Source organism: Glandiceps talaboti, chromosome 6, assembly GCF_964340395.1.
Source record: "Glandiceps talaboti chromosome 6, keGlaTala1.1, whole genome shotgun sequence".
Lineage (NCBI taxonomy): Eukaryota > Metazoa > Hemichordata > Enteropneusta > Spengelidae > Glandiceps > Glandiceps talaboti.
In genome coordinates, this window is record NC_135554.1 from 14,380,592 (window position 1) to 14,396,008 (window position 15,417).

Below are 15,417 nucleotides of genomic sequence, written 5' to 3' on the forward strand. Positions count from 1 at the left end.
GATCTCTAGAAAAGTTAAGCTAAGTCTCTGGGGTCAGGGCTGTCCTTGCAGCTGGACAAAATTTGAAATATAAATACATGTAACATCTTTCACAATTTAATATATGCAATACCTGTTAAGAAATGCATTTAATCTATGTCTACACTTGTATAATGGACTACCATGGGTCAGTGCCTGCAATTATTAGCCAAGTGTAACAAATTTGTAAAGCACAAATTATTTAAAATGTGAACAATCATTATTGTAACCTTTCTCAAATATTGTAAATATCATAAGCATGGTATAGGATGCAGTAGGATGCTGAAATATTAACAACACAGCCCCCCTCAAAAAAAAAAAAAAAAAACCACGAAAAAAAAAAAAAAAAAAAAAAAAAAAAACCACCCAAAAGTACCCAATAACAACTTACAAAACAAAAACATAGAAAACAAGTTAATGTTTGGTGAATGCTATGTATTTTCATGCCTTATAAATACATAAATATTGATTTACAATACTGTAATACCGTTTCTGTAAATACTTCAATACTGTCCATCTTCTATAAAAGCTGTACACTACACTACATGTCAATAGGATGATGGATTTAAACGGGATGGGAGGGGGAGGGGGGAGAGGGGTGTATTTGCAAGAAATGAAAAGTTAAATACTTACTTTTATGTACAGAGGGTAAAATTATAAACTACTGAGGGGTGTGACTTTTTCCCCCATTAATGTTAAAATGGCCATATGGATTAGAATTTGGTATTTATTTTTGGATTTTTAATTTATAAAATATTTTATCATGGCTTCCTACTTGAAAAATCAACATGAAGCAACATATGCCAAGTCCTTGTTTGTAACTCAATAAATGGCAAAAGACTGTCAAGTGTGTAAAATGTGTAAAAAGGTTTGTTACTGTATGTACAATAACAAACCTTTTGACACATTTTTTTTTAGCTTTTTGCAATATACAAACACAGACTTGGTCTATGTTTTTTCATGATTTTTCAAGTAGGAAGCCATGATAAAATTATTTTATACATTAAAAATCCAAAATGAATACCCCAATCCTCATCCATATAAGTTATAACCACTTTAAACTGTAAAGTCCTATAAACATGATAAATGGAAAATCCCCATTACACAATGCACAAGCCAAGTTGACCCCCAAAAATATGGAATTTATACCCTGGTTGTTCTACATCATGACAATGCCTGTCTATGTTACTAGTTCTGCTATTTTAAAATATGAGTCAAAACATTCAAAATTGAGATTTCTTTCCCTGATTTTTCTTTGATATTACTGGAGCTGGTATAATTATGTTATTCTCCAATATTTGTCTTCATTCAGTCAGAAAATACTCGTGACCTAAGGGTTTTGTCACTACGAGTCTAACAACTAGTAATGACAAAGTCCCCTTATATTAGGTCACTAAATATCTAATTATACATTCCATTGCTTCATGAATATATAATTATTAATTTGTTTCATATGAAATGATCACACATCAACTGAATACTTAAAGCCCACTGCAGATTACTCTGTGTCACAATTAAACAGTTGTCTAGCAGAGGCTAAGCTATACTCGTCATCCCAGTTTCCGGACGAGTGATTGACTTATCTACAATTGTCCACTCTTTCCCTGAATTGCTACTGTTCATGGTCCAGTATTCCTATCATGAAAACCCAGGTGAGACTATTATTGTACAGCTAAAATGTTCTAACCCTAACTTGTATAAAGTTGGTATTTATAGCACTGATATCAGTGATCACAAAGTTCTGTATGCCACAACTACTGAGGATGTCAGCACTTTCGCAAAAGCAAAGCATGTGAAAATGTTACAGAATTATACTAAAAAATGTCATTTCATTTTATATTTAAATCTGATTATCTTTCTAAAAAAAGACACTTGCGTTCATTAACATCTCTCTATTTGCAAAATCAATCAACTTTAACATAACGATGACTGAAATATATTAAAAATTAATTCTCTTGCAATGTATTCCAATCAACAGAGTGGTATTAATATACTTAGGGGTGATCGTACAATGGTCTGGCGTATATAATAAAATAATACTTAAAAAATCTACCTACCCCCACCTATTCTAAAATTGAGCGTAATTGGAACCACACAATTTTTTTACCAGGCCAAACAAAAATCAGGGCAGCTGTTCACACTAACCACAGAGCATGAAGGACTTCAAGTTCAAGAACTCCGTGCACCCAGCCACAGCAGGACTGTGACCCTGACTCGAGATATCACCAGAACACATACAAGTTACAACACAAGTACTGGTATACTGTTTTAGAGATTAGCAATTTGACCTTAGGTTACTCATAGACCCTTTTCGTGTCGGGACTATATGGTGTTACTATCAGTAATTACGCAGCAGAAAAGAGACAAACTAGTCTGTGAAGTAACAATGACTTAGTCTTAAGTTTTAAGACATGTAAATCATGACACTGGTGATATACACAACCCATTACATTGTTCTCCTAATACATGGTGCATCCGGTTGGTTATGGACAGTGGGTGAAACCCCATTTCAAAATCATACATAAATCAAAATGAAAAACAGCAACGTCAAACTTCAAGTCATCCTAGATTTTCACCTCACGAAGTATCGACATAATTTTTGTAGGTTTACAACATATGAATGGCGTCAGGTTTTCAAAGTTCGGCAAGCCTAATGATAATGTTCAAAGATTACAACGTTATTTAGTAACACTGTCTCGATGACCATTCTTCTCACAACGTTACATTATTTCATGCAAACGTTGTTGGTCAAAATACACCGTGGCATGAAATATGGCCGGCCTATATTCGCCTCTGAAACTCGAACACGGAAAAAATACGAAGTGTACACTTACTGTCAACAGAAAACGTCGATGTCTGCCATTTTCTTCTAATTTCGATATTAAAACGCTGCAAGTTTGTGAAATAACACGATGACTTTGTTCATAAAATACAGGCGTGTCATTGTCATATCCGAACTATGTATCATTCTTTCTGAGAACCTGACGTCTTTGGAAGTCCCGTTTTCATGTATGATTTGTGGGACATTACACCCGCCCGGCCAGACATATGAGGCCGAAAAGGGACAGCGCCACCAATATAAAACTCTACCACCTCTCTTGTTTTTATTTTGTCTTCGTTTTGTTCAAGTATAATTTTCTATAAATGCAACTGATAATTTGATTATGAACATAATACTAATATAGGGCGTCAAGGGGTATTTATTTTAGCAAACACTACTTTAAAGTTATGGAGTTATTTTGCAAAACATCTCTCTGCGGGTATTGGGATGATGATGATGATGATGATGATGATGATGATGATGATGCTGATGATGCTGATGATGCTGATGATGATGATGATGATGATGATGATGATGATGATGATGATGATGATGATGATGATGATGATGATGATGATGATGATGATGATGATGATGATGATGATGATGATGATGATGATGATGATGATGATGATGATGATGATGATGATGATGATGATGATGATGATGATGATGATGATGATGATGATGATGATGATGATGATCAAGCCACGCCAAGCCATTCTCATATCAGTAAAATTGCACTGTGATTTATTATAAATCTTCATGTTTTCGTTTACTTTTTTGGAAGCGCGTTTACAGTACTACTACTAGTCAAGTCGTCGAAGTGCAACGTCTTCTATAATATGATTATTTTAATACGCCATAAAAAACGAAAACGACTTGGTCTCCAATGTTTCCAAAACCTAATTTCTTCAAACCAAGTATGTTTACACTCCTTAAATAATTACATGTATTTGGCGTACGTACTATGTACAACATACAAAGGAGTTGTTCAATTTTAATGAAATGTGGTCTGTATCTAAAATTGAACAAATCATTTGTAGTCAGTAGTTACACTTCTGAATTCAATTTCCTTCCATCTGGTAGACGTCTTACAGCTTGAAGGGCAAACCGGCATAAGAACTTATTTATACCACCATGATGATGATGATCAAGCCATGTGCGGCTTTTAAACAAACCATTGTAGATGTTATTGTAGTGTGAATTGTTTTTTGATGTCCCGTAACCTTTTATCTTGTTTGTTTTTGCTTTAAACTAACTATTTTCTTTTTTATGGGTAGATAATGTCCGCCAAACCGAATTGCACCATCTGGGATAAATAAAGTTTCTGAAATGAATTGAATTGAATAATCTGTACTGAATAAGGAGACACTCGCTGATGTGTACATGTCGTTCTTTAGGTACAAACAACACCATAGACGGGTGCACGTTTCTTACTATTGTATGTGGTACTAGCAATAAAAATAGGGCAATTGTTAATTTCCTGTAAGATAGGTGGCCTATAGTATTACCCATGAAGGTTAGTGTGGTATTATAGCAGTGAGGCAGTAATGTATACACGGGCCGGGTGTACACAGCATACTCATGGTACCAGCAACAATCTCGACGAAGAGTACATTGTATGTATACACGTACGTATTAAACCGTTAACCAAATGCACGATACGTGAATATTATTATTAGATAACAATGGTCATTGTTGAAACTATAGCCTATAACTATAGGCCATTCGTACGTTGCACATTGATGTCAGATTTGTTGTTTTACGATGTAAATATATAGTCGATATTGTGATCGGTGATAGAGCGTGTACAAGTACAAATATATATGCAGTGTCACCAATGCATGCAATGGGTCGATTTTGTTAGGATTTGGCATGTGTCACGTCACGTGACCAATACTCTTTCAGCGCACGATATATTTACATTGGTAAATCAATATGCTTTTTTTTTCAGCTTTCTTTTGCTGTAATTTGTTTCCCAACCATTTCTATTAATTCAATTACAATGGTTTTATTTGTACACTTTTGTACTATGACATAGATTACATAATATTCAGATATGTTAAATAATACATGAACCAAAAGACATATTTTACAATTACTTGTTTTGGAATTTATAGAGTTTATTTTCAGAGCCACACATTGACGTACCCCGTAAATAATGGTATATTCCACTCCAGAATATCCCAATGATAGATAGCACACTGTCATCATTGTCATATTTTTTACAGTGGACAAAATGGACTGAGTTTGGAATGAGATGTTGTAGCCCCTATATCGTGGTGTGCAGACCACTTGCTGATATCACTACAATGTAACCATTTGGTATTCATAATTGTTTAAAATCATGTAAGTATATAATACTTGTCATTTTATTCTGCCGCCCTGCCTAAATACTTTACAAGCTTTGTATTGACAATCATTAACATAACCATTGATATGTACAGGTGAAAGTGTATATATTCTAACTAGCATTACAAGATATATATTACTCCCATTTTAGGGTTTGTCTAAAACATACATTTTTTTGAAAATAAAAATAACATGTTTTTATGGATATCATGATTATGGTGCTATTATTAATCAAGGTTGAAAAGTTTAAGGTTGATTGACAGTGTCATGGCAGAAAATATCAGTCATAGCATTTTGTGCTTTGTGTGTGTGTGTGTGTGTGTGTGTGTGTGTGTGTGTGTGTGTGTGTGTCTGTCTGTCTGTCTGTCTATGTCTGTCTGTCTGTCTGTGTATGTGACTGTAGAATGTGGTTTATATGCAATATTTTTGTTTAGAACCCTGGTAACCGAAATAGGTAAAGTAAGTAAAACTAGTATAGTTGTACCATTCTTTTAACTGGAAACCACAGTAAAATCACCTATTGGAACCCAGGTAGATTTTATCTACAATATTTGCCAATTACCACAAATTACTATAAATGTTTTAAAAGCTACTTTCACCGATTACTTGAAGACACTGCTGGTTTGCAAAGCCATAGTGTACTAGGGTCCTGTACAATGATCATTTGCCGGATGAATAAATATGAGTGCTTGGTTAAAATCTGCTGAGTCAGTCAGTGATCACGTCTTCTAGTATGGTTTGGTTTGTCATATACGTTATAATACATTTATAGTGTGATGCATTTGGAGGTGATGTGGTATGATGTGATATTATACTGTTTCATGTGTTTTGATATACACATGATATCTAATAATTATTGTTTATTTACCGAAAAGACTGGAAAAATAAATTTTACATATATTTACAGTTGAAATCCCCAAAACAAAATCATCAGATATTACCTGATGTTACACTTTAAAATGTAAAATGTTAGGATAATGGGAAAAAAATATATTGACAAAATATTGAATAATTTCTGACTTTTATTCAGGAGTGGAAGAGCATTGCAGCTAATTATTGGTGGAAAGAAAAATATCAACCCCTTATATAGAGTGACAGGAATTACCCATAATCCATCTGTACAAGGTGAAAGAGTACAGGCTGAGATAAAGGTAGGAAATTTTGAAAAAAGAAGAAGAAAAAATTATAAAGAAAGAATTTTAAATTAAAAAAAATGTATTTCAATAATGATTCATAAATGAATAGTGTATGAGTAATTTTCCACATCTAACACTAACTCCAACTTTCTGTTTGTCCTTTTAGATTTTGTTTTGAATTGATATTTTAGGTTATATGCTGCAATGTTAAAATTATATTATTACAGAATATTTACATGACATTGCAAAGGTCATTCCTGGTCAAATGAAATCATTGTCATTGCTATAGTAATAAAGCAGCAAAAACAGACTGATTTGCATATTCTATTGTTTTATTTCTAGTGTAATGTTGTCATGATACGTCATAAAAATTACCTTTAATTAATTTCTACTGAGTTTAAGATAAACTTGCATCTTTTTCTATAAAGTAGATCTATCACTAAGGGGATATTTTATGATCGTATAAAATGTATATTTCATCACTTTTTTGTGACTATATAATTAGAACCTGTATTTTGAACTTCTTGTGTAGCCCAACATCACAAGATATATAACTATCAGGAAAATAACTTCTTTGAAATGTACATATTTTACCGTGAAAAAAAATTAAATTCAACAATTAAATTCATTTTTTATAATTTTTTGTTTTGTGTTTTATGTGACTATGTGATCAGAACCTGTACAGTGTTTTGTGATATGTTGTGTTTCTTGTAACCATAGGAACTGGTACAATGGGGCAACAGCCACCTGAAGGATATGCCTGATGCCAAAGTGATAGAGGAACTTGAAACTGATTTAGGTGATGGCTTGACATTACTTCATTTGTCTGAAGAATTAGGTGAATATTCCCAAAATTTAATACTTCACTACTGGATTCTAACCTCTGTAATTATAGTGTTGTGGTTGATTACATTTTGGCCAGTCAAAACCAGTCAAAGCCAGTCAAAAACCAGTCAAAACCAGTCAAAACCAGTCAAAAACCAGTCAAAAACTAGTCAAAAACCAGTCAAAGCCAGTCAAAGCCAGTCAAAACCAAACTTCCATAGTAAATGCAGTTGTTCATTTTTTGGAAGCTCTCAAAATTGGTAATTTAGATTAGAAGTATAGGTCACTGTGTCTATGAACTTGAAATTATTGTTAACTTTGTCATAGTGATCATCAGTGAGGTCACAATGAGACAACTTTGTGATTGGTTATATTCAAACTGTGTAGTCCATTACAGTCACGTAGAATATGTTTAGGAGAAATATAGATTGTCGAAAGTCATTCATGCCTTTTTTGCTACATTTCATCAAAATCAAAGTCGTCGCCTCGCTCCGTAGCACTGAATGCTAATGCATACTGATATGAACTGCGATTGCCGATTGCATGAACTGATCAAGGGGTGCCAATCAGTATGCAGTTATAGTAGTGCTCCGGATCAGAGCAAGGCAACGACTTTAGTTTTAGATAAAATGTAGCAAAAAGGCACAAACGACAGTTGACAGTCGAGGAGAAATACTGAACTCTTATAAAGGGGCATCATTTTTATCCAGTCGAGGGACATTCAGTATTTTACAAAATACGTTTTACCCAACTAAACTTTTCATTAGATTACCCTTGTCCAATTTTTAGATGTCAAATTTTTACACCATCAACTGAGTAGACTTAAGGCTCGGTATAAACTTTGAACTTCTCATGTGCGTAATCTAATTTTATAGGCACATGACAAATTTGATGTTTATTGCAAGTAGTTGTAGCAACTAATATTAAATTCGACAGGTGATTAAATTCAGTACTGCCTGTTGAAAATAACGACAGAAGTGCGACTCACAATAAGCATGGAGCTTTAACCATGTCAAATCTAATACAAAATGCATCGTGCATCCTTCTTGTCTTGCATTTGTATTTTAAATGCTAAAATAGCAAACTTCAATGAAATATCTGTCTTCCTTTATTTAGTTTATCGACAAAAATCTCATCCGATCTGCCATATGATTTGACCCTGTAAGGGAGTCATACCCTCTAAGCTGTTCATTTTTCGTATTAAATTCGATCGATTTCCGGGCCTATTTAAAGTAACATAACAAACCCTAGCTCAAAGTCACGACGTTGACACCATTTACCCCTGCTATCATCCTAATATTTTAGTCGGTTCATATATAGTAATTCAACCAACAGGTGGTGCCCATTGTTTTCATCAGGTCATATTGTATTCTATAGTTGCCCTATTACACGCATCTGTTACAATGTCATATTGTTACCGTAGAAACGTACTAAAAATAAACAACTCATTTCCATACTGTTTTGCATTGGTTGTTTTATATATGTAGTTCTCATCAAATTAAATGTATTTTCTGGTACTTGTATTCATTACATGGGTGAAAGTAACAATTATGGATTGTAATTAAAAAAATAAGAAATGTCTATACCAAATTATTTTTTATTCAATTATTTTAATAAATTTTCAAAATTTCAATTTTTTTACAGCTTGCGAAGTACCACCATGTTACCATGACAACCCATTAATGAGATTTCAGAAAATAGAAAATATCAATGGATGTTTACAATTTCTAGACGAGAGAGGAGTTAATATAATGAATATACATGCTACAGGTGAGATGTATTGTTATCGTATTTGTAGGTCACAGTCACAAAATAGGACATGTCGATGAAATAATGAATATTAATTGTTATACTACGCAAAGTATAATGTCTAAATAATTACCACAATACAACTATAAAAAAAGATTACTTAAATTTCCACAAAAAATTCTAATTTTATACTTTGACTAGCTTTGCCTTATTGTACATCTTCTCCACTACATGTACATCCTTATAATCTTTTCACAATTCAAGTTCACAATTTTGTGTGACTTCAGTAACCATGGAAACCATTTTCATACAAATTTGATACCCTGCATACTTTCATGTGGGATTCTTTTTGTATGGTGAACGGCTCAATCTGCAAAGGTCAGAGGTCATAGAGTTTTGTCAGCTGTTGTCCATAAATCCGGATTCTTTTTTATCTCCTTGACCTACAGATATAGTGGATGGTAACTTGAAGACAGTACTTGCACTGTGTCATGCTCTCAGACTTAGATTTGATGGTATGTATTTATATTCTGTATGTATTTATTAGATTAGATCTAACTTTATTACAACCATATAGAAAATTGACAATTCTGTTTGGGTATATAAGTGTAATAAATGAAATAGGCTAATGTTATAAGTAAAACAATTGTCTTGATTACATATTTTACATGAGTTTATTATTATATTTTACATGAGTTTATTATTATATTTTACATGAGTTTATTATTACATTTTACATGAGTTTATTATTATATTTTACATGAGTTTATTAATATATTGTACATGAGTTTATTAATATATTGTACATGAGTTTATTATTATATTTTACATGAGTTTATTATTATATTATGTTCTCAGAATTAGTTTTTGATGGTATGCTTTTTTCCATTTAAATTTGGCAAATGACCAGTTGATGGGCTACTATGTGGCAAGTAGGACCATTTGAGAGATACATTGCTAAAATGACCAGTCAACAGTCTACATGGCTACAAGGACCATACAACTGGCTAGTTGTTAAAATGACCGGTTAATTAACTAGCTAGTAGCTTGGTAGAATGATGACAGAAGCAAGTACTTCTGACAGGCCAAAATAGTATATTACCGGTATTGAGAAAATGGCCATTTATGAAATGATTTTTATTTGTATAAATGAAAATTGTATCAACAGGACAAATTTAAGTGCTCCCATTGTTTGGAAAGGTCAATATCTATGCAGACCAAAATAAGAGTAAACAAGTTGTTGTCTTAAAGATGCTACAGAATGATGTTGTTGACATTAATATAAGTAGATGAATAATTTGTATTTTTACTTTATATTCTTTAGAGCAATATATGAAGAAACATCATAGGAACATGAAACTGCCATGGAAACCAGATAAACAAAACTTGATCACCAAGTCTTCTCTTCAACAACCTAAAAAACATTCACAGAGAACAGCAGACCTCATACCACTTCCTGTAACACAGAAGACAACAGCTAACATACCAAACCCTGTGACACAGAAGGCAGCAGACATTATACCATTTACTGTGACACAGAAGGCAGCAGACATCATACCATTTACTGTGACACACAGACAAAGAAATGAGAGTAACAAACCTAGGAAGAATTCTAAGAAAGGATATGAATGTGGTTACCATGGTTACTACAACAATCTGTTTAACAACAGAAATATTGGAGGTTTTGTGATATTGTTCAAAGAAGACATGGCAGTTTTGAGTTGGGTTCAGAAATTACTTCAAATTACCATACCTGACTACACTATGTAAGTATTGCAAAAAAAACTATCCTCTAATTTCCTGACTGGAATATTGCCCTATTTTCAAAACTTTTTGACTTTACATTTTTAGGCACAGAAACAATGAAGAACAGAGGTTAAATATGTTCACTCCTTCTTTTTAATAATTCTGACTCTATATATTTTGCTATGATAAAATGATTTTCGATAACATAAAACCTAAAAGCTATTGAGAACTTTCCCTCTCAGTTTGGAATAAATGCCAAGATTACTGGTATAAATTATCTCAATTGTATTTTGAGCAATAGGACATTTTGCATGCTACCTGTATGTCCAATAGTCTTTTTCTTATGAAGGGAGCTTGAAGTTACCATGGTTTTATATCAGACCCCTATTACGTACTATAGTTATAGAAATCTTACAGGTGTTACCATAGTTACTGATAAGTATTACTATAGTTACTGAAATTTGACAAATGTTACTTTGTTTACTGAAATTCGTCAAGTCGCCTATGGTTACTGAAATATGACAAGTTACTATAGTTACTGAAATTTGACAAGTTACCTTGGTTACTGAAATCTAACTAGTCACTATGGTTACTGAATCTGATAAGTTACTGTGGTTACTGAAATGTCAAAAATCTCTGGTTACTGAAATTTGACAAGTTACTATGGTTACTGAAATTTGACAAGTTACTATGGTTACTGAAATCTGACAAGTTTATATGGTTACTGGAATGTCACAAATCACTATGGTTAGTGAAATTTGACAAGTTACTATGGTTACTGAAATCTGACAAGTTACTATATTTGATCATTTTCTGTAGATTTGAGGATGGCATCTTGTTATGTGCCATCATTAACCATCTGTGTGATGGTGTTATAACACATGAGGTAGGAATTCAACAAACAAAAACAGACAACAGTTACAGGCATGAGTTCTGGGGTCAAAGGTCAATCCCTAAATAGACAATGCTACCTACCTTTTTCATATAATATATTTACTTTCTTGTCTTTATCTTTTTGTTGGTGATGAATTTCCAAATTAATTTGTTTCCAGTCCCCCTTTTTTGGGAAGTGTTATCTTGCTGAGATGGATGTGGTTGATATTGTATGTGTGTATCTGTTTTCTTATCTCTGTGTGTTTATATGAGACTGTTTGTCTACCCATACTTTCCACTGTCTATGATCCCATCCATTATTTCAAAACAATAGTAATTCCCTATACTAGATATGGCTCCTACCAAACTCTCTTGAATGATGTAATTTGCTGTTGCCATGGTGATGTATCTAACAGTTGGGTCTAACTCTCATTCTGTTGGTTTTTCAAGGATTAATTCAGCAAATGTCTCTAAATGTATGCCTGTTTGATTGCCTTCTTTCCTCCACTGGCTTCCATAGTGAGATTTGTGGTGATACATATTTTTATTTGATTCCAGTTTTGAGTAGTTTATGGCAAGCTTTCTAGTATCTTATTTTACATGTAAATCTTTAAATAATCTGGTTTCCATACGATGTCAAAAAATAGCATATTTCTCTAGGAAATGGCAAAATAATTATTAAAGTTTATTGTGTCTCCCCTCCACTGTCTATGGTTCCACACTTGCCATGTTGTACAAAATAAGTCCAATTACAGTAGCTTCCATGCCTGTAATTTCTAGTTTTATGCCTTACATAATTCTTTGCATATTATTTTTACTACAAATTGAATTTTTCTACATAGAGTGGTCAGTCCTTGGTGTGTTAAAGGTTTGTCAAGCTGAATATTTCCTCTTAATGGTAAGTGTGTTCCCCTCCCATAGCAGTTCATAAGTTGTCACAAATGCCTAAAAACAAAAGATTTATGAGAAGGTAAGTGAGGGCAGTCTAACTAATCATTGTATGTTCTATTCATATATACAGGAGATTTTGTTTCACACTCCTGAAGAGCGTTTAGAAATTGCTACGGAAACAGCACAACATTACCTTGGTGTTCCTCAACAACTGAATATAGATGCAGTTGTACATGGCAAAGGACAGAATGAGTTACTGAGTTATTTACAGATGTTGAAATCTATCAGTCAATACATACCACAGGTAAAGTTGTATGTACTTGGATTTGTTTATTGTGTCCTGTGTTATACAATTTCTATCAACTGAGCCATCATTTAATCATCTATACTCTATCCACAGTATCCCACTGTGCCTATACTCTATAAACAAGGTTATACATTTTTTATGAACAGAAATTGTTTGTGCATTCTAGCAAACCAGCTCTCACAAACTGAATATGTAACTGTTTGAAACATGGCAAAGGATTTCTGTAAATGCTTTATCATACTGTATATCTAAGAACATTTAAATAAATAAATAAATAAATAAATAAATGAATAAATAAATGCATACACATAATTCATTAATTAATAAATACCTAAACATAATTACAATTGTTCAGAAGTTTTAATTTGGAATAAATGAATTCATTAATTAATAAATACCTAAACATAATTACAATTTTTCAGGAATTTTAATTTTGGAATAAATAAATTAAATAATTAAATGCATAAACATAATTACAATTTTTCAGGGTATTTATTTAAATTAATAATTAAACGTAATTAGTTTTTCAGGGGATTTAATTTTGATATACAAACAGCATGTAGCGATGTCAGAACAAAATAAAACTAAGTAGGATATGGTATTATCTTGTTTTCAAGAAATTTGATATAGGTTTAAAAAAATAGAATTTTGACCATTTGACAGATGATCTGTACCCAAAAAATGTGCATCTTCCAGCATTTACAAATATATTTCTTGGCTTTTCAAAAGACATATTAAATATTCTTGTGCAAAAAACTAGCAAATTGTTCAGTCTTTATTTTATAGGCTAATACTACTATAAATAAATATCTTTTTTTAAATACCTTTTTAGGCAAACAATGCTAGTAGTGACCAGCAAATGGAAGAAAAAGGAAAAAGAGAAGAAAAATTGAAATCAAAGTTAGACAAGTATAAAGAAGAACTGCTGAATGATGAAGATATTGTCAGCCAATATTTTGAATCTTTACAATTAGAATTGAAAGCGTACCAAGAGAAACGAAGACAGCAAGATGCAACGCTTATTTCTAAACTCAAAGAAGAAGAATTACAATCCAGAATAAGGTATTAAAGTTATGGTTATGCCACTCACAAGCCAATTAAGTTGTACATGTTTGAACAGAAAATATGGAATTTACACCCTGATTGTTCTATGTCACAACAATGTACATCTCTGTCTGGCAATGGTTCTGTTATTGAAATATGAATCTAAACGTTCACCACATTCGCCATCATTTTCTCCATTGTTTCATTCTGTACTGAAATCTACATATCGATTTATAACATCGAGTTTAGTTATTATGTTAATGTTTTCATTGTGCTTTTCTGAATGAGTGATATACCAATTGTTATAACGCAATTCTTAAGACATGTTTTCCCCCTTTTCACCCTAAGATTCCCCAATTCAGGAAAGTTCGTTTTAACAATTTATTTATTTATTTAGTACACATAATCAATCCCCAGGGGATTATTATAGGTAAAAATGGAACATTTTTACTAGAATCAGTTATGCTTCTATGCCCATTGGCAGTATTTTTTGTACATGTTAAATAGTACAATTGTCTATTGCCAGGTATGAAGAAACAATGACACAGTTAGAAAGAGACAAAGAAGAAATGGTCATGAAAAGACAGGAGAGGAAAGAATTGATGAAACAAAAAAGTGAAATGGCTACTCAGTGTAACCTTGACGATGGAAAGCCAGCACTGGAGGCAAGTAAGAAAGAACAACTAAGCACATATCCTGACTTTGAAGAAGATGCGCTGAGTAAATGGAAACGAAAACGACGACAGAAATCCTTAGAAGGGAAGATAACAGATGCTGGTCCAATTCTTACAGTCAACAAAATCTACACTGTCAGGGATGTAAACAAAAAGTCTTTCAAAACACCAACTCCACCTTCAACTCCAACCCCTACTCCTCGTATTACTCCATTTTACAGACACTTTGGACCAGACAGGTACACAGAATTCCTTGAAATATCCAGCAACTCAAAGTCAACACCAGAATTAAAGGGAGGACTCCAATTTGGACTAAGAGAGGAACCAGAGATTGAAGCACAAAAGAACAATGAAACTGACACTAAACAAAGTAGGGATTCTAGACTGGAAGGACAGAAAGATTTCATGAGTAAAATAACAGGGGAATACACTCCTAGATCTGAAGTAAAAGAGGAATCAACAACAAGACTTGCAGTGACAGGGGTGTTTGCACCTAGCCTTCAAATGACAAAGGAATCTCAACCTGGACTGGAAATGTCAGGGGGATCCACAACTATACTTGAAATGATGAAGGAGGATGATAGAAGACCAGATAAGGATTATACTAAATTAGAAATCAAAAGAGAATCTATGCCTGAACCAGAAACAATGACAGTATATAGAGATGAAATAAAAAGTGTAGATGTACCAACCACACCACTCAGTCAAGAAAATAAAACAATCCAAGGTGATAGGAAAAGTGCATTCAGAATCCCAACAACAGACAGATCACAGAGTGAAAAAACTGACAACGAGAATAAAATGAACAATACAGTATCTATGACAGATAGGAAAGGATTTCGTCGTTATACGCCTTCCATTCATAACGACCTGACATCAGGTGATATGAAGTCATTCGAACATAAACTTGACCTACCAAGTGTCACCATGACGTCAGTATCTTCACAGCCATTACATCATCCGCTTGTAATGCCAATG

At 33.0% G+C, this 15,417-nt stretch overlaps 2 protein-coding genes and 1 long non-coding RNA gene across 3 annotated transcripts in view; 2 read left to right on the forward strand and 1 right to left on the reverse strand.

Moving 5' to 3' along the window:
* LOC144436875 (uncharacterized) overlaps positions 1-2,975 on the reverse strand; it is a 33,304-nt gene extending 30,329 nt beyond the window's left edge. Inside the window, exon 1 of the mRNA XM_078125735.1 lies at positions 2,853-2,975. The gene's annotated coding sequence lies outside the window, so the exon portion shown is untranslated. The remainder of the gene's footprint in view (positions 1-2,852) is intronic.
* Positions 2,976-4,368: 1,393 nt separating this feature from the next.
* Positions 4,369-8,984, forward strand: LOC144436876 (uncharacterized). The gene is made up of 5 exons (XM_078125737.1): positions 4,369-4,461; positions 5,074-5,191; positions 6,225-6,345; positions 7,051-7,168; positions 8,800-8,984. Coding segments are annotated over exons 2-5 (426 nt in total). The 5' UTR covers positions 4,369-4,461; positions 5,074-5,189.
* Positions 8,985-10,517: 1,533 nt separating this feature from the next.
* LOC144436146 (uncharacterized) lies at positions 10,518-12,587 on the forward strand. Its single transcript, XR_013480936.1, has 3 exons — positions 10,518-10,670; positions 11,470-11,536; positions 12,545-12,587. It is a non-coding gene; the product is annotated as an uncharacterized LOC144436146 (long non-coding RNA).
* Positions 12,588-15,417: the final 2,830 nt, after the last annotated feature.

Bases quoted from the DNA above. Each gene is read 5' to 3' on its own strand.
- LOC144436876 (XM_078125737.1), top strand. The intron at 6,346-7,050 runs GTAGGAAATTTT...TTGTAACCATAG, and splicing joins GAGTACAGGCTGAGATAAAG to GAACTGGTACAATGGGGCAA. The intron at 7,169-8,799 runs GTGAATATTCCC...ATTTTTTTACAG, and splicing joins TCATTTGTCTGAAGAATTAG to CTTGCGAAGTACCACCATGT.